General features: G+C 42.3%; 1 protein-coding gene across 1 annotated transcript in view; it reads right to left on the reverse strand.

The window, feature by feature from the left end:
* LOC106597410 (semaphorin-3aa) overlaps nucleotides 1-23,491 on the reverse strand; it is a 75,588-nt gene that overhangs the window by 22,932 nt on the left and 29,165 nt on the right. The window contains exons 4-6 of the mRNA XM_045722241.2: nucleotides 1,586-1,705; nucleotides 661-754; nucleotides 424-543 (exon numbers count right to left, since the gene is read on the reverse strand). Coding sequence (XP_045578197.1) covers nucleotides 424-543; nucleotides 661-754; nucleotides 1,586-1,705 — 334 coding nt within the window. The remainder of the gene's footprint in view (nucleotides 1-423; nucleotides 544-660; nucleotides 755-1,585; nucleotides 1,706-23,491) is intronic.

Genomic DNA, 23,491 nt, shown 5'->3' on the forward strand with positions numbered 1-23,491 from the left:
TGTCTTTGAATGGGAATCATCAGAGATACTCACGGCTTATAGATAGGACTAAGCTCTGTCCGACAGCTATTTAAACCAATGAATGGCATCCTCTCGCCAATTGACCAATGAGAAGGTTCCTTTGATGCGCTTTAACGGATAAAGTGTATCATATCTATATTATACTATCAACAGCCCCCTCTCCTATCGACCAATAAAAAGGGCTGATTCATATCATTTCAGCCTATAAAGGTTGTTTGACCTACTGTGTCATATCATCAACGGTTCCCTCTGGTTCATTTCAATCAGTTATAACTCTGCAAACACAATTTCATCAGAAGTGTCTTACATGATTTCTCCCTTGGAAAATAGCTCTTTGCTTTAATGTGATCGAGCTGTATAATTAAGGATGAATAAAGAAGATATTAAATCACTGTGTTGTACCATTGAGCCATCTAGAGTCATGTTGCTCAGTCCTGATAGGATGATGCTCCCCCAGGGTACGGAAGATGGCAAAGTCCCTTCCCATGAAGTCTGCCGACGTGCCAGAGTACAGCTCCCCATCTGCCAATCAGAAATCAGGGTCAGCAACAAGCAGCCAATGAGATTAGAGATGTTAAGTGTCAGGAAGTCCACTGGCAAACTCCAACCAATCACAAGTGGGATTAGAGTCGAACTCACCTAGCATGATGGACGCAGAGAGCATCTTGGGGTCGTAGGGGCTTTTCCCCCGGCCGTTCTCGAAGTGGGACATCTCCAGTCGAAAGATGTTGTCCTGAAGGGAAAGATCAGTGTTTAAGAATAGCCCGTAGGAAGCCCATCTAGAACATTCCAAACACGCAAATGACACAGAAGTTGCGCACTATATAGGAAATAGTGTCATAATATTGCACTACAGAAGGAATATGGTTTGCAAGAAGTTCACTAAATGGGGAATAGTGTGTCAAATTAGTGCACTTGATGGGAAACAGTGTGTCATTAGAGACCTGAAACCACGTACTGTGGAGTAGAGCTGTACCTTATGGACCCTTGTAGATGTTTATTAATGACTGACAGACCCCGTCAATCTATGTAAAATAGCACCATGGTATACACACACACACACGCACACACGCACAAACACACACACACACACACACACACACACACACACACACACACACACACACACACACACACACACACACACACACACACACACACACACACACACACACACACACACACACACAAGCTCACACACAGACCCCATTATATTAATGCAGGACATGATAGTGGTTTCCCCCCCTTTCCACAGTTGAACAGTTACACCGTGTGGGAACATTGATTAAGCTGTATCTGCTTATCAAGATGATTGATTAAACTGTTGTGTGGGAGAACGATTTCCGCTTGTTAATGTGGGCCTGTGTAATGAGCTTTTTCCCCCCACTTTGCACAAATGAAATCATTGATTAGAAACACTGAATGAGTGGGAAATAGTCACAACAGAAAATAATGATCTGGTCCCTTGTCTTGGTGCAATTTAGATTCTACTGGAGGTTAGAGGGGGTGGTGTGTGTGTGTGTGTGTGTGTGTGTGTGTGTGTGTGTGTGTTGTTGCCCCTTACCTCTGCCCGTTTGCCCATCTCCAGGTAGGCACAGATGGGGTGGAAGGCCCCTGTACCACAGATATACAGGTGGGTGGAGTTGTAGGGCTGGAGCACTCGGATGAAGTTGGAACATTCTTTCTGACAGGAGACGAGAGACAAACACCTCATCAACATCTCATCAACTTGGGCTCCCGAGTGGCACAGCGGTCTAAGGCACTGTATCTCAGTGCTAGAGGTGTCACTACTGACCCTGGTTCGATTCCAGTCTGTATCACAACCGGCCATGATCGGTCTCAAAGGGACTCTAACCCGGCCGAACCCTAGGCCGTCATTGTAAATAAGAATTTGTTCTTAACTGACTTGCCTAGTTAAATAAAGGTTAAATAAAAAAATAAAAAAACATCTGATCAGTCTCAAACTCTCAAACAACCAACACTCACATGTTAAAGCTGGAATCCTTAATGATGAAACAGCCATGTCTGTTTGGGATATTACAACAACAAAGAAGTTACTGGAAACAGAAGAGCACACTATGTACTGCTATTTGTTTTTCCATGCTGCATGACGCTCCTCAGCTCGGCAACAAAAACAATAACAACGGTGGTGTGGCCAGTGGCGCTGTTACCCCATACTGCGTAGTCCATCTTTAAGTGTCCACATAGCATCTAGCATTTATTGTATCTGTGTAATTATATACAGCTACAACTAAGCAAATTAAGCAACGATTTAGTTAATATGCGAGTAACTACTTAGAACCTGTATTTGTCCAGTTTTGCTGATTGCAGTTCAATCGTTATTTTAAGTGCCATATCTGCAGTTATCTTGATCAGCTGAGCTACCACATTCTGCCTACCAAAGTAGCTCTAGAATAGAGAGGTAACTACAGGACATAGTGAGGAAAATATGTGTGTGGGCTTCAGCTGTCTTAAAGTGCTGTAGGTGCAACCTAAAACAACTTCAGATTTGATCACTCCAGGCATGAATAAGAGTTGGTAGTTGACACTACTGGAAAGCTCCTGCAATCTGAAGTAGGAGTTTCCAGTTCCCGTTGCTGTGGTAAATTGCTTGTGAAATGAAGTGGCGTTCAGTTTTGCTGAAGGAAATGCCACCTGTGAGCTAAATCAGGCCATGACTGTGTCCTAAATGCACCTCGTTCACTCTACAGTACACTCTTTGACCAGGGCCCATAGGTAGACCCAGAGGTCATATGGTGCTATTTGGGATGCATCCCATGTTCACATCAGATCTCTAATGACCCGTCCGTCCGTGTTTCCATGTGTGTCCCGTCCGTGTGTGTGTGTATGTGTGTGTGTGTGTGTCCGTCTGTCTGTCCATCCGTGTGCGTTTGTGCGTGTGTGTTTGTGTGTGTGTCCGTCCGTTCGTCCGTCCATGTGTGTGTGTATTCCCGTCAGATCTGTAGTGATCCATCTGGTTGAATTTACTGAAGGTATTTGGACTCCCAGCCTCAGCACATGTGGATAGTCCCAGTGCTGGGAGACTGTTTATGCTAACCCTAATGAATGGGATTAGTTCATGTTCTAAGCCTCTGGTAAGTCTTCTACAGGGTTCAGTAGGGTACACACATGCTAAAAAGATGAAGGTACGATTCATTGATGAGGAATACACACCTTGAGTTGACTGACACACACACACACACACACACACACATACACACACAGACACAAAGCCCATTCCAGGTTAATACACACACACACATATCTCTTTCCCGGGTCATTAAGTAAATAAATATGGACCTTCTGTGTCAATGAAAATCCTAAACCTAAGGTTTATGTTCCGTCTGCACAGAGCCACCTCTAGTCTCAGGGATGCTAACTGCTCAGGCTTCCCTGTCCCTCACAGCAATGAGACATTTCATTTCTTTCCTTGCTTCGCTAATAAGTAAGCCAGGACAGTGAAAGGGTCAAAAGGTTTTTCAGAAAGGCTGATAGTTCAACAAATAAGAGAAAACAGAAAATAAACCATTCATGGAGTATATCACTCACAGAAGATATAGTATGTATACCTTGGCCTATCTTACATTAACTTAGTGTGTAACCTGTTTCCACCATAAGGTCTTCCTCTGTCAACATGAAATACCAGATTTTGAATAACTAGCCTTTTTGTGTGATGGCTGCTAAAAGTCATTGATATCTAACTGGACAGGTTTGAAGGATATCAACCTTGAGTTAAACTTTGGCAGTCAACCCAGGATATTATCACTAACCCATAGTCACAACAACAGGTCAACCCAGGATATTATCGCTAACCCATAGTCACAACAACAGGTCAACCCAGGATATTATCGCTAACCCATAGTCACAACAACAGGTCAACCCAGGATATTATCGCTAACCCATAGTCACAACAACAGGTCAACCCAGGATTTTATCGCTAACCCATAGTCACAACAACAGGTCACCCCAGGATATTATCACTAACCCATAGTCACAACAACAGGTCACCCCAGGATATTATCACTAACCCAAAGTCACAACAACAGGTCACCCCAGGAGAGGATATTATCACTAAGCCATAGTCACAACAACAGGTCACCCCAGGAGAGGTTATCCTCTTGACGTTACCCTAGGATAGGGGGCGCCACAGCGCATTTTGGAAAAAATTCGTGCCCATTTTCAACGGCCTACTAATCAGACTCAGAAGCTAGGATATGCATATAATTAATACCTGTCGATAGAAAACACCCTAAAGTTTCTAAAACTGTTTGAATGGTGTCTGTGAGTATAACAGAACTCATATGGCAGTCAAAACCCCGAGACCGATTGAACCAGGAAGTGGAATTCTGAATTGTGGACTCAACTTCACGTCGTCGCCTATAATTCACACCGTGAGATATCGTTTATTGAGCACTTCCTATTGCTTCCACAAGATGTCGCCAGTCTTTACAAAGTGTTTTGAGCCTTCGACTGTCGAAAGTCAGTGAATGAGACGCGTTGGAAATTGGTCACAGCGGGAGGGCCATCACCATTATGACGCCGGCGGCCCTGTCTACCCCCACCTTTGGAAACGTTTTGAAACACATTGAAATCGTCCCCCTCGAATCTTATTGGCTCTCTTGTTGAAACAGGCTCTGAAGATTTATGTTATACAACGTTTGACATGTTTGAACGAACCTAAATGTGAAAAAAAAGTATTATTTCGAAACCACTGTGGCGCGCAAGGCAGATTAGTTGGATACGCCCTTCGGACGCACTAACATCAGCAAGCTAATGGAACATAAAGGATGGACTTTTTCGACCGAAAATACATCTGTTGTGGACCTGGGATTCCTGGAAGTGCTTTCTGATGAAGACAACTAAAGGTAAGGGATTATTGACAATATTATACAACATTAGATGTGATATGCGATTGTTCCAAGATGGCGCCGAGCTGTATTTACTAGCTCATTTTCTGAGTATAGCATCCCCTTTTATCGCTAAGTGTGATTACCAAGTAAAGTTATTTTTAAATCTGGTATGACAGGTGCTTTCAAGAGATATTCATCTATAAATCTTAGAATGACGATATTACATTTTAAACATGTTTTCGAATAGTAATTCAGTAAATTGTAGCACTGTTTCATCGGATGCTTTTGACGGGAAAATAGTTAGTCAACGTCAGACGCCGATGTAAAATGCTGTTTTCATATATAAATATGAACTTTATTGAACAAAAGAATGCATGCATTGTGTAACATGATGTCCTAGGTGTGTCATCTGATGAAGTTTGTAAAAGGTTAGTGCTGCATTTAGCTGTTTTTTGGTTATTTGTGATGCATGTGTTTGGTCGGAAAATGGCTATGTTGCTGCTTTTTACGATGGACTCCTCTAACATAATCTAATGATTTGCTTTTCCTGTTAAACCTTTTTGAAATCGGACGACGTGGGTCGATTCAGGAGAGGTGTATCTATAAAACGAAAAAAATGATTATGATATTTTTTTTTCTCAAATTATTACATTTTGTTATGCTAATGGCGATATGATTTTTCGCTGGATTTTTATCCCGCTGACGGGATGAGACGCTGAAGAGGATATTATATCACTAACCCATAGTCACAACAACAGGTCACCCCAGGATATTATCACTAACCCATAGTCACAACAACAGGTCACCCCAGGAGAGGATATTATCACTAACAAATAGTCACAACAACAGGTCACCCCAGGATATTATCACTAACCCATAGTCACAACAACAGGTCACCCCAGGATATTATCACTAACCCATAGTCACAACAACAGGTCAACCCAGGATATTATCACTAACCCATAGTCACAACAACAGGTCACCCCAGGAGAGGATATTATCACTAACCCATAGTCACAACAACAGGTCAACCCAGGATATTATCACTAACCCATAGTCACAACAACAGGTCACCCCAGGATATTATCACTAACCCATAGTCACAACAACAGGTCACCCCAGGAGAGGATATTATAACTAACCCATAGTCACAACAACAGGTCAACCAAGGATATTATCACTAACCCATAGTCACAACAACAGGTCACCCCAGGATATTATCACTAACCCATAGTCACAACAACAGGTCACCCCAGGAGAGGATATTATCACTAACCCATAGTCACAACAACAGGTCAACCCAGGATATTATCACTAACCCATAGTCACAACAACAGGTCACCCCAGGATATTATCACTAACCCATAGTCACAACAACAGGTCACCCCAGGAGAGGATATTATCACTAACCCATAGTCACAACAACAGGTCACCCCAGGATATTATCACTAACCCATAGTCACAACAACAGGTCACCCCAGGAGAGGATATTATCACTAACCCATAGTCACAACAACAGGTCAACCCAGGATATTATCACTAACCCATAGTCACAACAACAGGTCACCCCAGGATATTATCACTAACCCATAGTCACAACAACAGGTCACCCCAGGAGAGGATATTATCACTAACCCATAGTCACAACAACAGGTCAACCCAGGATATTATCACTAACCCATAGTCACAACAACAGGTCAACCCAGGAGAGGATATTATCACTAACCCATAGTCACAACAACAGGTCACCCCAGGATATTATCACTAACCCATAGTCACAACAACAGGTCACCCCAGGAGAGGATATTATCACTAACCCATAGTCACAACAACAGGTCAACCCAGGATATTATCACTAACCCATAGTCACAACAACAGGTCACCCCAGGATATTATCACTAACCCATAGTCACAACAACAGGTCACCCCAGGAGAGGATATTATCACTAACCCATAGTCACAACAACAGGTCACCCCAGGAGAGGATATTATCACTAACCCATAGTCACAACAACAGGTCACCCCAGGATATTATCACTAACCTATAGTCACAACAACAGGTCACCCCAGGATATTATCACTAACCCATAGTCACAACAACAGGTCACCCCAGGATATTATCACTAACCCATAGTCACAACAACAGGTCACCCCAGGATATTATCACTAACCCATAGTCACAACAACAGGTCACCCCAGGAGAGGATATTATCACTAACCCATAGTCACAACAACAGGTCACCCCAGGAGAGGATATTATCACTAACAAATAGTCACAACAACAAATCACCCCAGGATATTATCACTAAACCATAGTCACAACAACAGGTCACCCCAGGATATTATCACTAACCCATAGTCACAACAACAGGTCAACCCAGGATATTATCACTAACCCATAGTCACAACAACAGGTCAACCCAGGAGAGGATATTATCACTAAGCCATAGCCACAACAACAGGTCACCCCAGGATATTATCACTAACCCATAGTCACAACAACAGGTAAACCCAGGATAATATCACTAACCCATAGTCACAACAACAGGTCAACCCAGGATATTATCACTAACCCATAGTAACATCAACAGGTCAACCCAGGATATTATCACTAACCCATAGTCACAACAACAGGTCACCCCAGGAGAGGATATTATCACTAACCCATAGTCACAACAACAGGTCACCCCAGGAGAGGATATTATCACTAACAAATAGTCACAACAACAAATCACCCCAGGATATTATCACTAAACCATAGTCACAACAACAGGTCACCCCAGGATATTATCACTAACCCATAGTCACAACAACAGGTCAACCCAGGATATTATCGCTAAGCCATAGCCACAACAACAGGTCAACCCAGGAGAGGATATTATCACTAACAAATAGTCACAACAACAGGTCTACCCAGGAAATTATCACTAACCCATAGTCACAACAACAGGTCACCCCAGGATATTATCACTAACCCATAGTCACAACAACAGGTCAACCCAGGATATTATCACTAACCCATAGTCACAACAACAGGTCACCCCAGGATATTATCACTAACCCATAGTCACAACAACAGGTCTCCCCAGGATATTATCACTAACCCATAGTCACAACAACAGGTCACCCCAGGAGAGGATATTATCACTAACCCATAGTCACAACAACAGGTCACCCCAGGAGAGGATATTATCACTAACAAATAGTCACAACAACAAATCACCCCAGGATATTATCACTAAACCATAGTCACAACAACAGGTCACCCCAGGATATTATCACTAACCCATAGTCACAACAACAGGTCACCCCAGGAGAGGATATTATCACTAACCCATAGTCACAACAACAGGTCACCCCAGGAGAGGATATTATCACTAACCCATAGTCACAACAACAGGTCACCCCAGGATATTATCACTAACCTATAGTCACAACAACAGGTCACCCCAGGATATTATCACTAACCCATAGTCACAACAACAGGTCACCCCAGGATATTATCACTAACCCATAGTCACAACAACAGGTCACCCCAGGATATTATCACTAACCCATAGTCACAACAACAGGTCACCCCAGGAGAGGATATTATCACTAACCCATAGTCACAACAACAGGTCACCCCAGGAGAGGATATTATCACTAACAAATAGTCACAACAACAAATCACCCCAGGATATTATCACTAAACCATAGTCACAACAACAGGTCAACCCAGGATATTATCACTAACCCATAGTCACAACAACAGGTCAACCCAGGAGAGGATATTATCACTAAGCCATAGCCACAACAACAGGTCACCCCAGGATATTATCACTAACCCATAGTCACAACAACAGGTAAACCCAGGATATTATCACTAACCCATAGTCACAACAACAGGTCAACCCAGGATATTATCACTAACCCATAGTAACATCAACAGGTCAACCCAGGATATTATCACTAACCCATAGTCACAACAACAGGTCACCCCAGGAGAGGATATTATCACTAACCCATAGTCACAACAACAGGTCACCCCAGGAGAGGATATTATCACTAACCCATAGTCACAACAACAGGTCAACCCAGGATATTATCACTAACCCATAGTCACAACAACAGGTCACCCCAGGATATTATCACTAACCCATAGTCACAACAACAGGTCACCCCAGGAGAGGATATTATAACTAACCCATAGTCACAACAACAGGTCAACCAAGGATATTATCACTAACCCATAGTCACAACAACAGGTCACCCCAGGATATTATCACTAACCCATAGTCACAACAACAGGTCACCCCAGGAGAGGATATTATCACTAACCCATAGTCACAACAACAGGTCAACCCAGGATATTATCACTAACCCATAGTCACAACAACAGGTCACCCCAGGATATTATCACTAACCCATAGTCACAACAACAGGTCACCCCAGGAGAGGATATTATCACTAACCCATAGTCACAACAACAGGTCACCCCAGGATATTATCACTAACCCATAGTCACAACAACAGGTCACCCCAGGAGAGGATATTATCACTAACCCATAGTCACAACAACAGGTCAACCCAGGATATTATCACTAACCCATAGTCACAACAACAGGTCACCCCAGGATATTATCACTAACCCATAGTCACAACAACAGGTCACCCCAGGAGAGGATATTATCACTAACCCATAGTCACAACAACAGGTCAACCCAGGATATTATCACTAACCAATAGTCACAACAACAGGTCAACCCAGGAGAGGATATTATCACTAACCCATAGTCACAACAACAGGTCACCCCAGGATATTATCACTAACCCATAGTCACAACAACAGGTCACCCCAGGAGAGGATATTATCACTAACCCATAGTCACAACAACAGGTCAACCCAGGATATTATCACTAACCCATAGTCACAACAACAGGTCACCCCAGGATATTATCACTAACCCATAGTCACAACAACAGGTCACCCCAGGAGAGGATATTATCACTAACCCATAGTCACAACAACAGGTCACCCCAGGAGAGGATATTATCACTAACCCATAGTCACAACAACAGGTCACCCCAGGATATTATCACTAACCTATAGTCACAACAACAGGTCACCCCAGGATATTATCACTAACCCATAGTCACAACAACAGGTCACCCCAGGATATTATAACTAACCCATAGTCACAACAACAGGTCACCCCAGGATATTATCACTAACCCATAGTCACAACAACAGGTCACCCCAGGAGAGGATATTATCACTAACCCATAGTCACAACAACAGGTCACCCCAGGAGAGGATATTATCACTAACAAATAGTCACAACAACAAATCACCCCAGGATATTATCACTAAACCATAGTCACAACAACAGGTCACCCCAGGATATTATCACTAACCCATAGTCACAACAACAGGTCAACCCAGGATATTATCACTAACCCATAGTCACAACAACAGGTCAACCCAGGAGAGGATATTATCACTAAGCCATAGCCACAACAACAGGTCACCCCAGGATATTATCACTAACCCATAGTCACAACAACAGGTAAACCCAGGATATTATCACTAACCCATAGTCACAACAACAGGTCAACCCAGGATATTATCACTAACCCATAGTAACATCAACAGGTCAACCCAGGATATTATCACTAACCCATAGTCACAACAACAGGTCACCCCAGGAGAGGATATTATCACTAACCCATAGTCACAACAACAGGTCACCCCAGGAGAGGATATTATCACTAACAAATAGTCACAACAACAAATCACCCCAGGATATTATCACTAAACCATAGTCACAACAACAGGTCACCCCAGGATATTATCACTAACCCATAGTCACAACAACAGGTCAACCCAGGATATTATCGCTAAGCCATAGCCACAACAACAGGTCAACCCAGGAGAGGATATTATCACTAACAAATAGTCACAACAACAGGTCTACCCAGGAAATTATCACTAACCCATAGTCACAACAACAGGTCACCCCAGGATATTATCACTAACCCATAGTCACAACAACAGGTCAACCCAGGAGAGGATATTATCACTAAGCCATAGTCACAACAACAGGTCACCCCAGGATATTATCACTAACCCATAGTCACAACAACAGGTCACCCCAGGATATTATCACTAACCCATAGTCACAACAACAGGTCAACCCAGGATATTATCACTAACCCATAGTCACAACAACAGGTAAACCCAGGATATTATCACTAACCCATAGTCACAACAACAGGTCAACCCAGGATATTATCACTAACCCATAGTCACAACAACAGGTCTCCCCAGGATATTATCACTAACCCATAGTCACAACAACAGGTCAACCCAGGAGAGGATATTATCACTAAGCCATAGTCAAAACAACAGGTCACCCCAGGATATTATCACTAACCCATAGTCACAACAACAGGTAAACCCAGGATATTATCACTAACCCATAGTCACAACAACAGGTCAACCCAGGATATTATCACTAACCCATAGTAACAACAACAGGTCAACCCAGGATATTATCACTAACCCATAGTCACAACAACAGGTCACCCCAGGAGAGGATATTATCACTAACCCATAGTCACAACAACAGGTCACCCCAGGAGAGGATATTATCACTAACCCATAGTCACAACAACAGGTCACCCCAGGATATAATAACTAACCCATAGTCACAACAACAGGTCACCCCAGGATATTATCACTAACCCATAGTCACAACAACAGGTCACCCCAGGAGAGGATATTATCACTAACCCATAGTCACAACAACAGGTCAACCCAGGATATTATCACTAACCCATAGTCACAACAACAGGTCACCCCAGGATATTATCACTAACCCATAGTCACAACAACAGGTCACCCCAGGAGAGGATATTATCACTAACCCATAGTCACAACAACAGGTCACCCCAGGATATTATCACTAACCCATAGTCACAACAACAGGTCAACCCAGGATATTATCACTAACCCATAGTCACAACAACAGGTCACCCCAGGAGAGGATATTATCACTAACAAATAGTCACAACAACAGGTCACCCCAGGATATTATCACTAAACCATAGTCACAACAACAGGTCACCCCAGGATTTTATCACTAACCCATAGTCACAACAACAGGTCAACCCAGGATATTATCGCTAAGCCATAGTCACAACAACAGGTCAACCCAGGAGAGGATATTATCACTAACCCATAGTCACAACAACAGGTCAACCCAGGATATTATCACTAACCCATAGTCACAACAACAGGTCACCCCAGGATATTATCACTAACCCATAGTCACAACAACAGGTCTCCCCAGGATATTATCACTAACCCATAGTCACAACAACAGGTCAACCCAGGAGAGGATATTATCACTAAGCCATAGTCACAACAACAGGTCACCCCAGGATATTATCACTAACCCATAGTCACAACAACAGGTAAACCCAGGATATTATCACTAACCCATAGTCACAACAACAGGTCAACCCAGGATATTATCACTAACCCATAGTAACAACAACAGGTCAACCCAGGATATTATCACTAACCCATAGTCACAACAACAGGTCACCCCAGAAGAGGATATTATCACTAACCCATAGTCACAACAACAGGTCACCCCAGGAGAGGATATTATCACTAACCCATAGTCACAACAACAGGTCACCCCAGGATATAATCACTAACCCATAGTCACAACAACAGGTCACCCCAGGATATTATCACTAACCCATAGTCACAACAACAGGTCACCCCAGGAGAGGATATTATCACTAACCCATAGTCACAACAACAGGTCACCGCAGGATATTATCACTAACCCATAGTCACAACAACAGGTCAACCCAGGATATTATCACTAACCCATAGTCACAGCAACAGGTCACCCCGGGAGAGGATATTATCACTAAACCATAGTCACAACAACAGGTCACCCCAGGATATTATCACTAACCCATAGTCACAACAACAGGTCAACCCAGGATATTATCGCTAAGCCATAGTCACAACAACAGGTCAACCCAGGAGAGGATATTATCACTAACCCATAGTCACAACAACAGGTCACCCCAGGATATAATCACTAACCCATAGTCACAACAACAGGTCACCCCAGGATATTATCACTAACCCATAGTCACAACAACAGGTCACCCCAGGAGAGGATATTATCACTAACCCATAGTCACAACAACAGGTCACCCCAGGATATTATCACTAACCCATAGTCACAACAACAGGTCAACCCAGGATATTATCACTAACCCATAGTCACAGCAACAGGTCACCCCGGGAGAGGATATTATCACTAAACCATAGTCACAACAACAGGTCACCCCAGGATATTATCACTAACCCATAGTCACAACAACAGGTCAACCCAGGATATTATCGCTAAGCCATAGTCACAACAACAGGTCAACCCAGGAGAGGATATTATCACTAACCCATAGTCACAACAACAGGTCAACCCAGGATATTATCACTAACCCATAGTCACAACAACAGGTCACCCCAGGATATTATCACTAACCCATAGTCACAACAACAGGTCTCCCCAGGATATTATCACTAACCCATAGTCACAACAACAGGTCAACCCAGGAGAGGATATTATCACTAAGCCATAGTCACAACAACAGGTCACCCCAGGATATTATCACTAACCCATAGTCACAACAACAGGTAAACCCAGGATATTATCACTAACCCATAGTCACAACAACAGGTCAACCCAGGATATTATCACTAACCCATAGTAACAACAACAGGTCAACCCAGGATATTATCACTAACCCATAGTCACAACAACAGGTCACACCAGGAGAGGATATTATCACTAACCCATAGTCACAACAGGTCACCCCAGGATATAATCACTAACCCATAGTCACAACAACAGGTCACCCCAGGATATTATCACTAACCCATAGTCACAACAACAGGTCACCCCAGGAGAGGATATTATCACTAACCCATAGTCACAACAACAGGTCACCCCAGGATATTATCACTAACCCATAGTCACAACAACAGGTCAACCCAGGATATTATCACTAACCCATAGTCACAACAACAGGTCAACCCAGGATATTATCACTAACCCATAGTCACAACAACAGGTCACCCCAGGAGATGATATTATCACTAACAAATAGTCACAACAACAGGTCACCCCAGGATATTATCACTAAACCATAGTCACAACAACAGGTCACCCCAGGATATTATCACTAACCCATAGTCACAACAACAGGTCAACCCAGGATATTATCGCTAAGCCATAGTCACAACAACAGGTCAACCCAGGAGAGGATATTATCACTAACCCATAGTCACAACAACAGGTCACCCCAGGAGAGGATATTATCACTAACCCATAGTCACAACAACAGGTCACCCCAGGAGAGGATATTATCACTAACCCATAGTCACAACAACAGGTCAACCCAGGATATTATCACTAACCCATAGTCACAACAACAGGTCAACCCAGGATATTATCGCTAACCCATAGTCACAACAACAGGTCACCCCAGGATATAATCACTAACCCATAGTCACAACAACAGGTCAACCCAGGATATTATCACTAACCCATAGTCACAACAACAGGTCACCCCAGGATATTATCACTAACCCATAGTCACAACAACAGGTCACCCCAGGAGAGGATATTATCACTAACCCATAGTCACAACAACAGGTCACCCCAGGAGAGGATATTATCACTAACCCATAGTCACAACAACAGGTCACCCCAGGAGAGGATATTATCACTAACCCATAGTCACAACAACAGGTCACCCCGGGAGAGGATATTATCACTAAACCATAGTCACAACAACAGGTCACCCCAGGATATTATCGCTAAGCCATAGTCACAACAACAGGTCAACCCAGGAGAGGATATTATCACTAACCCATAGTCACAACAACAGGTCACCCCGGAGAGGATATTATCACTAACCCATAGTCACAACAACAGGTCAACCCAGGATATTATCACTAACCCATAGTCACAACAACAGGTCTCCCCAGGATATTATCACTAACCCATAGTCACAACAACAGGTCAACCCAGGAGAGGATATTATCACTAAGCCATAGTCACAACAACAGGTCACCCCAGGATATTATCACTAACCCATAGTCACAACAACAGGTAAACCCAGGATATTATCACTAACCCATAGTCACAACAACAGGTCAACCCAGGATATTATCACTAACCCATAGTAACAACAACAGGTCAACCCAGGATATTATCACTAACCCATAGTCACAACAACAGGTCACACCAGGAGAGGATATTATCACTAACCCATAGTCACAACAGGTCACCCCAGGATATAATCACTAACCCATAGTCACAACAACAGGTCACCCCAGGATATTATCACTAACCCATAGTCACAACAACAGGTCACCCCAGGAGAGGATATTATCACTAACCCATAGTCACAACAACAGGTCACCCCAGGATATTATCACTAACCCATAGTCACAACAACAGGTCAACCCAGGATATTATCACTAACCCATAGTCACAACAACAGGTCAACCCAGGATATTATCACTAACCCATAGTCACAACAACAGGTCACCCCAGGAGATGATATTATCACTAACAAATAGTCACAACAACAGGTCACCCCAGGATATTATCACTAAACCATAGTCACAACAACAGGTCACCCCAGGATATTATCACTAACCCATAGTCACAACAACAGGTCACCCCAGGATATTATCACTAACCCATAGTCACAACAACAGGTCACCCCAGGAGAGGATATTATCACTAACCCATAGTCACAACAACAGGTCACCCCAGGATATTATCACTAACCCATAGTCACAACAACAGGTCAACCCAGGATATTATCACTAACCCATAGTCACAGCAACAGGTCACCCCGGGAGAGGATATTATCACTAAACCATAGTCACAACAACAGGTCACCCCAGGATATTATCACTAACCCATAGTCACAACAACAGGTCAACCCAGGATATTATCGCTAAGCCATAGTCACAACAACAGGTCAACCCAGGAGAGGATATTATCACTAACCCATAGTCACAACAACAGGTCAACCCAGGAGAGGATATTATCACTAACCCATAGTCACAACAACAGGTCAACCCAGGAGAGGATATTATCACTAACCCATAGTCACAACAACAGGTCACCCCAGGATATTATCACTAACCCATAGTCACAACAACAGGTCAACCCAGGATATTATCACTAACCCATAGTCACAACAACAGGTCAACCCAGGATATTATCACTAACCCATAGTAACAACAACAGGTCAACCCAGGATATTATCACTAACCCATAGTCACAACAACAGGTCACACCAGGAGAGGATATTATCACTAACCCATAGTCCACAACAGGTCACCCCAGGATATAATCACTAACCCATAGTCACAACAACAGGTCACCCCAGGATATTATCACTAACCCATAGTCACAACAACAGGTCACCCCAGGAGAGGATATTATCACTAACCCATAGTCACAACAACAGGTCACCCCAGGATATTATCACTAACCCATAGTCACAACAACAGGTCAACCCAGGATATTATCACTAACCCATAGTCACAACAACAGGTCAACCCAGGATATTATCACTAACCCATAGTCACAACAACAGGTCACCCCAGGAGATGATATTATCACTTACAAATAGTCACAACAACAGGTCACCCCAGGATATTATCACTAAACCATAGTCACAACAACAGGTCACCCCAGGATATTATCACTAACCCATAGTCACAACAACAGGTCAACCCAGGATATTATCGCTAAGCCATAGTCACAACAACAGGTCAACCCAGGAGAGGATATTATCACTAACCCATAGTCACAACAACAGGTCACCCCAGGAGAGGATATTATCACTAACCCATAGTCACAACAACAGGTCACCCCAGGAGAGGATATTATCACTAACCCATAGTCACAACAACAGGTCAACCCAGGATATTATCACTAACCCATAGTCACAACAACAGGTCAACCCAGGATGTTATCGCTAAGCCATAGTCACAACAACAGGTCAACCCAGGAGAGGATATTATCACTAACCCATAGTCACAACAACAGGTCACCCCAGGATATAATCACTAACCCATAGTCACAACAACAGGTCACCCCAGGATATTATCACTAACCCATAGTCACAACAACAGGTCACCCCAGGAGAGGATATTATCACTAACCCATAGTCACAACAACAGGTCACCCCAGGATATTATCACTAACCCATAGTCACAACAACAGGTCAACCCAGGATATTATCACTAACCCATAGTCACAGCAACAGGTCACCCCGGGAGAGGATATTATCACTAAACCATAGTCACAACAACAGGTCACCCCAGGATATTATCGCTAAGCCATAGTCACAACAACAGGTCAACCCAGGAGAGGATATTATCACTAACCCATAGTCACAACAACAGGTCAACCCAGGATATTATCACTAACCCATAGTCACAACAACAGGTCACCCCAGGATATTATCACTAACCCATAGTCACAACAACAGGTCTCCCCAGGATATTATCACTAACCCATAGTCACAACAACAGGTCAACCCAGGAGAGGATATTATCACTAAGCCATAGTCACAACAACAGGTCACCCCAGGATATTATCACTAACCCATAGTCACAACAACAGGTAAACCCAGGATATTATCACTAACCCATAGTCACAACAACAGGTCAACCCAGGATATTATCACTAACCCATAGTAACAACAACAGGTCAACCCAGGATATTATCACTAACCCATAGTCACAACAACAGGTCACACCAGGAGAGGATATTATCACTAACCCATAGTCACAACAGGTCACCCCAGGATATAATCACTAACCCATAGTCACAACAACAGGTCACCCCAGGATATTATCACTAACCCATAGTCACAACAACAGGTCACCCCAGGAGAGGATATTATCACTAACCCATAGTCACAACAACAGGTCACCCCAGGATATTATCACTAACCCATAGTCACAACAACAGGTCAACCCAGGATATTATCACTAACCCATAGTCACAACAACAGGTCAACCCAGGATATTATCACTAACCCATAGTCACAACAACAGGTCACCCCAGGAGATGATATTATCACTAACAAATAGTCACAACAACAGGTCACCCCAGGATATTATCACTAAACCATAGTCACAACAACAGGTCACCCCAGGATATTATCACTAACCCATAGTCACAACAACAGGTCAACCCAGGATATTATCGCTAAGCCATAGTCACAACAACAGGTCAACCCAGGAGAGGATATTATCACTAACCCATAGTCACAACAACAGGTCACCCCAGGAGAGGATATTATCACTAACCCATAGTCACAACAACAGGTCACCCCAGGAGAGGATATTATCACTAACCCATAGTCACAACAACAGGTCAACCCAGGATATTATCACTAACCCATAGTCACAACAACAGGTCAACCCAGGATATTATCGCTAACCCATAGTCACAACAACAGGTCACCCCAGGATATAATCACTAACCCATAGTCACAACAACAGGTCAACCCAGGATATTATCACTAACCCATAGTCACAACAACAGGTCACCCCAGGATATTATCACTAACCCATAGTCACAACAACAGGTCACCCCAGGAGAGGATATTATCACTAACCCATAGTCACAACAACAGGTCACCCCAGGAGAGGATATTATCACTAACCCATAGTCACAACAACAGGTCACCCCAGGAGAGGATATTATCACTAACCCATAGTCACAACAACAGGTCACCCCAGGAGAGGATATTATCACTAACCCATAGTCACAACAACAGGTCACCCCAGGATATTATCACTAACCCATAGTCACAACAACAGGTCACCCCAGGATATTATCACTAACCCATAGTCACAACAACAGGTCACCCCAGGAGAGGATATTATCACTAACCCATAGTCACAACAACAGGTCAACCCAGGATATTATCACTAACCCATAGTCACAACAACAGGTCACCCCAGGATATTATCACTAACCCATAGTCACAACAACAGGTCACCCTAGGAGAGGATATTATCACTAACCCATAGTCACAACAACAGGTCACCCCGGGAGAGGATATTATCACTAACCCATAGTCACAACAACAGCTCACCCCAGGATATTATCACTAACCCATAGTCACAACAACAGGTCTCCCCAGGATATTATCACTATCCCATAGTCACAACAACAGGTCACCCCAGGAGAGGATATTATCACTAACCCATAGTCACAACAACAGGTCACCCCAGGAGAGGATATTATCACTAACCCATAGTCACAACAACAGGTCAACCCAGGATATTATCACTAACCCATAGTCACAACAACAGGTCACCCCAGGATATTATCACTAACCCATAGTCACAACAACAGGTCACCCCAGGAGAGGATATTATCACTAACCCATAGTCACAACAACAGGTCACCCCGGGAGAGGATATTATCATTAACCCATAGTCACAACAACAGGTCAACCCAGGATATTATCACTAACCCATAGTCACAACAACAGGTCACCCCAGGATATTATCGCTAACCCATAGTCACAACAACAGGTCAACCCAGGAGAGGATATTATCACTAACCCATAGTCACAACAACAGGTCAACCCAGGAGAGGATATTATCACTAACCCATAGTCACAACAACAGGTCAACCCAGGAGAGGATATTATCACTAACCCATAGTTACAACAACAGGTCACCAACAGGTCACTAACCCATAGTCACAACAACAGGTCACCCCAGGAGAGGATATTATCACTAACCCATAGTCACAACAACAGGTCACCCCAGGAGAAGATATTATCTCTAACCCATAGTCACAACAACAGGTCACCCCAGGATATTATCACTAACCCATAGTCACAACAACAGGTCACCCCAGGATATAATCACTAACCCATAGTCACAACAACAGGTCAACCCAGGATATTATCACTAACCCATAGTCACAACAACAGGTCACCCCAGGATATAATCACTAACCCATAGTCACAACAACATGTCACCCCAGGAGAGGATATAATCACTAACCCATAGTCACAACAACAGGTCACCCCAGGATATAATCACTAACCCATAGTCACAACAACAGGTCACCCCAGGATATTATCACTAACCCATAGTCACAACAACAGGTCACCCCAGGATATAATCACTAACCCATAGTCACAACAACAGGTCACCCCAGGATATTATCACTAACCCATAGTCACAACAACAGGTCACCCCAGGATATTATCACTAACCCATAGTCACAACAACAGGTCACCCCAGGATATTATCACTAACCCATAGTCACAACAACAGGTAAACCCAGGATATAATCACTAACCCATAGTCACAACAACAGGTCACCCCAGGATATTATCACTAACCCATAGTCACAACAACAGGTAAACCCAGGATATTATCACTAACCCATAGTCACAACAACAGGTCACCCCAGGATATTATCACTAACCCATAGTCACAACAACAGGTAAACCCAGGATATAATCACTAACCCATAGTCACAACAACAGATCACCCCAGGATATTATCACTAACCCATAGTCACAACAACAGGTCACCCCAGGATATAATCACTAACCCATAGTCACAACAACAGGTCACCCCAGGATATTATCACTAACCCATAGTCACAACAACAGGTCACTCCAGGATATTATCACTAACCCATAGTCACAACAACAGGTCACCCCAGGATATTATCACTAACCCATAGTCACAACAACAGGTAAACCCAGGATATAATCACTAACCCATAGTCACAACAACAGGTCACCCCAGGATATTATCACTAACCCATAGTCACAACAACAGGTAAACCCAGGATATTATCACTAACCCATAGTCACAACAACAGGTCACCCCAGGATATTATCACTAACCCATAGTCACAACAACAGGTAAACCCAGGATATAATCACTAACCCATAGTCACAACAACAGGTCACCCCAGGATATTATCACTAACCCATAGTCACAACAACAGGTAAACCCAGGATATAATCACTAACCCATAGTCACAACAACAGTTCCAGTGTCCCTGTCTGTGTTCAACCAGCATTCACTTCCCACATTACAAGTATTTCCGTGGTTAGACCAAACCAACAACCTCTAAACCCGGATATGCTCCACCTTATATGTTTCCAACCATGACCGTTACAATGGTTACTTGTGTAAACGTCTTCTTAATGACTTTACCTTATGGGCTTCCTAACATTCCGGCAACGTTCCGGCAACAACAGGGCAATGGAAGAAGCAATGTCTTCCTACATCATTCACACATTGCTATTATATACATTGTAAACAGTCTCATTACTTATCTTACTGACAGACAGAGATGTTTAGGTTTTCTCATGGTCGTTAGACTCATTTCCAGCCAGGCATTTTGTGTCCCTGTGTGTGCGAGTGTGTGTGATTGTGTGTGTGTGTGTGTGTGTGTGTGTGTGTGTGTGTGTGTGTGTGTGTGTGTGTGTGTGTGTGTGTGTGTGTGTGTGTGTGTGTGTGGTGTGTGTGTGTGTGTGTGTGTGTGTGTGTAATATTGAGTGCATGTTGAATGTGTGCCAAGGCACTGACAGACATTTACTCAGCCTAGTCAGACATGCTACTCTGCAATTTTCTAGGTGAAAAATGACTTCTCTACACACATACTGTGTCGTTACCTGAATACCACTGCATCCTCTGGGGAGAGAAGGGTCATTATTGGGAATAACTGATTACTTTCTCTTGAAAGGAGGGGGAATTAGTAGGCAGCTTTGTTTAAGGTAGATGGTTGACTGTGTTTTGAGAGCACACAGTGAACCTAACATGCAACAGTCTGCAGATAAAACTATAACTTCTGGACTAAATGAGAATCATTACTCACTCTGCACTGTGTTGAACCATTCAACATTTTCTGCATCACTTGTCTGTTAGGGCTGGGAATTTCCAAGGAGCTCACAATATGATATTATCACAATATTTAGGTGCAGTGTGTAGTGTGATTCTATATGTAGTGTGATTCTATATGTAGTGTGATTCTATATGTATTGTGATTCTATATGTAGTGTGATTCTATATTTATTGTGATTCTATATGTAGTGTGATTCTATATGTATTGCGATTCTATATGTATTGTGATTCTATATGTAGTGTGATTCTATATGTAGTGTGATTCTATATGTAGTGTGATTCTATATGTATTGCGATTCTATATGTAGTGTGATTGTATATTTATTGCGATTCTATATGTATTGCGATTCTATATTTATTGTGATTCTATATGTAGCGTGATTCTATATGTATTGCGATTCTATATGTATTGCGATTCTATATGTATTGCGATTCTATATGTAGCGTGATTCTATATGTAGCATGATTCTATATGTATTGCGATTCTATATGTATTGTGATTCTATATGTAGTGTGATTCTATATGTATTGTGATTCTATATGTATTGCGATTCTATATGTATTGTGATTCTATATGTAGCGTGATTCTATATGTATTGCGATTCTATATGTATTGCGATTCTATATGTAGTGTGATTCTATATTTATTGCGATTCTATATGTATTGTGATTCTATATTTATTGTGATTCTATATGTAGCGTGATTCTATATGTATTGCGATTCTATATGTATTGCGATTCTATATGTATTGTGATTCTATATGTAGCGTGATTCTATATGTATTGCGATTCTATATGTAGCATGATTATATGTAGCGTGATTCTATATGTATTGCGATTCTATATGTATTGTGATTCTATATGTAGCGTGATTCTATATGTATTGCGATTCTATATTTATTGTGATTCTATATGTAGCGTGATTCTATATGTATTGCGATTCTATATGTATTGTGATTCTATATGTAGTGTGATTCTATATGTATTGTGATTCTACATGTAGTGTGATTCTATATGTATTGCGATTCTATATGTAGCGTGATTCTATATTTATTGCGATTCTATATGTAGCGTGATTCTATATGTACTGTGATTCTATATGCAGTGTGATTACATATGTATTGTGATTCTAAAAGTATTGCGATTCGATACTTTGATTTTATTTGATGTTCGAAACATTTTGCCTTCATAAAGTACTTATACCCCTTGACTTATTCCACATTTTGATATGTAATAGCCTGAATTCAAAATTCATTAAATTAACACAATACCACATCATGAACCCCAAGTAAAAACGTATTTTTAGGTTTTTTGCAAATGTATTGTAAATAAAATTAAGAAATATCTCATTTACATAAGTATTCACACCCTTGAGTCAATACTTTGTAGAAGCACCTTTAGCATTGATTACAGCTGTGAATCTATCTTGGTAAGTCTCTAAGAGCTTTCTACTCCTGGATTGTGCAACATTTGCCCATTATCTTTTTCAAAATTCTTTAAGGTCTGTCAAATTGGTTGTTGATCATTGCTAGACAACCATTTTCAGGTCTTGCCATAGATTTTCAAATAGATTTAAGTCAAAACTGTATCTCGGCAACTCAGGAACATTTGGCCT

The sequence above is a fragment of the Salmo salar genome, chromosome 07 (assembly GCF_965601325.2).
Source record: "Salmo salar chromosome 07, fSalSal1, whole genome shotgun sequence".
NCBI classification, from domain to species: domain Eukaryota; kingdom Metazoa; phylum Chordata; class Actinopteri; order Salmoniformes; family Salmonidae; genus Salmo; species Salmo salar.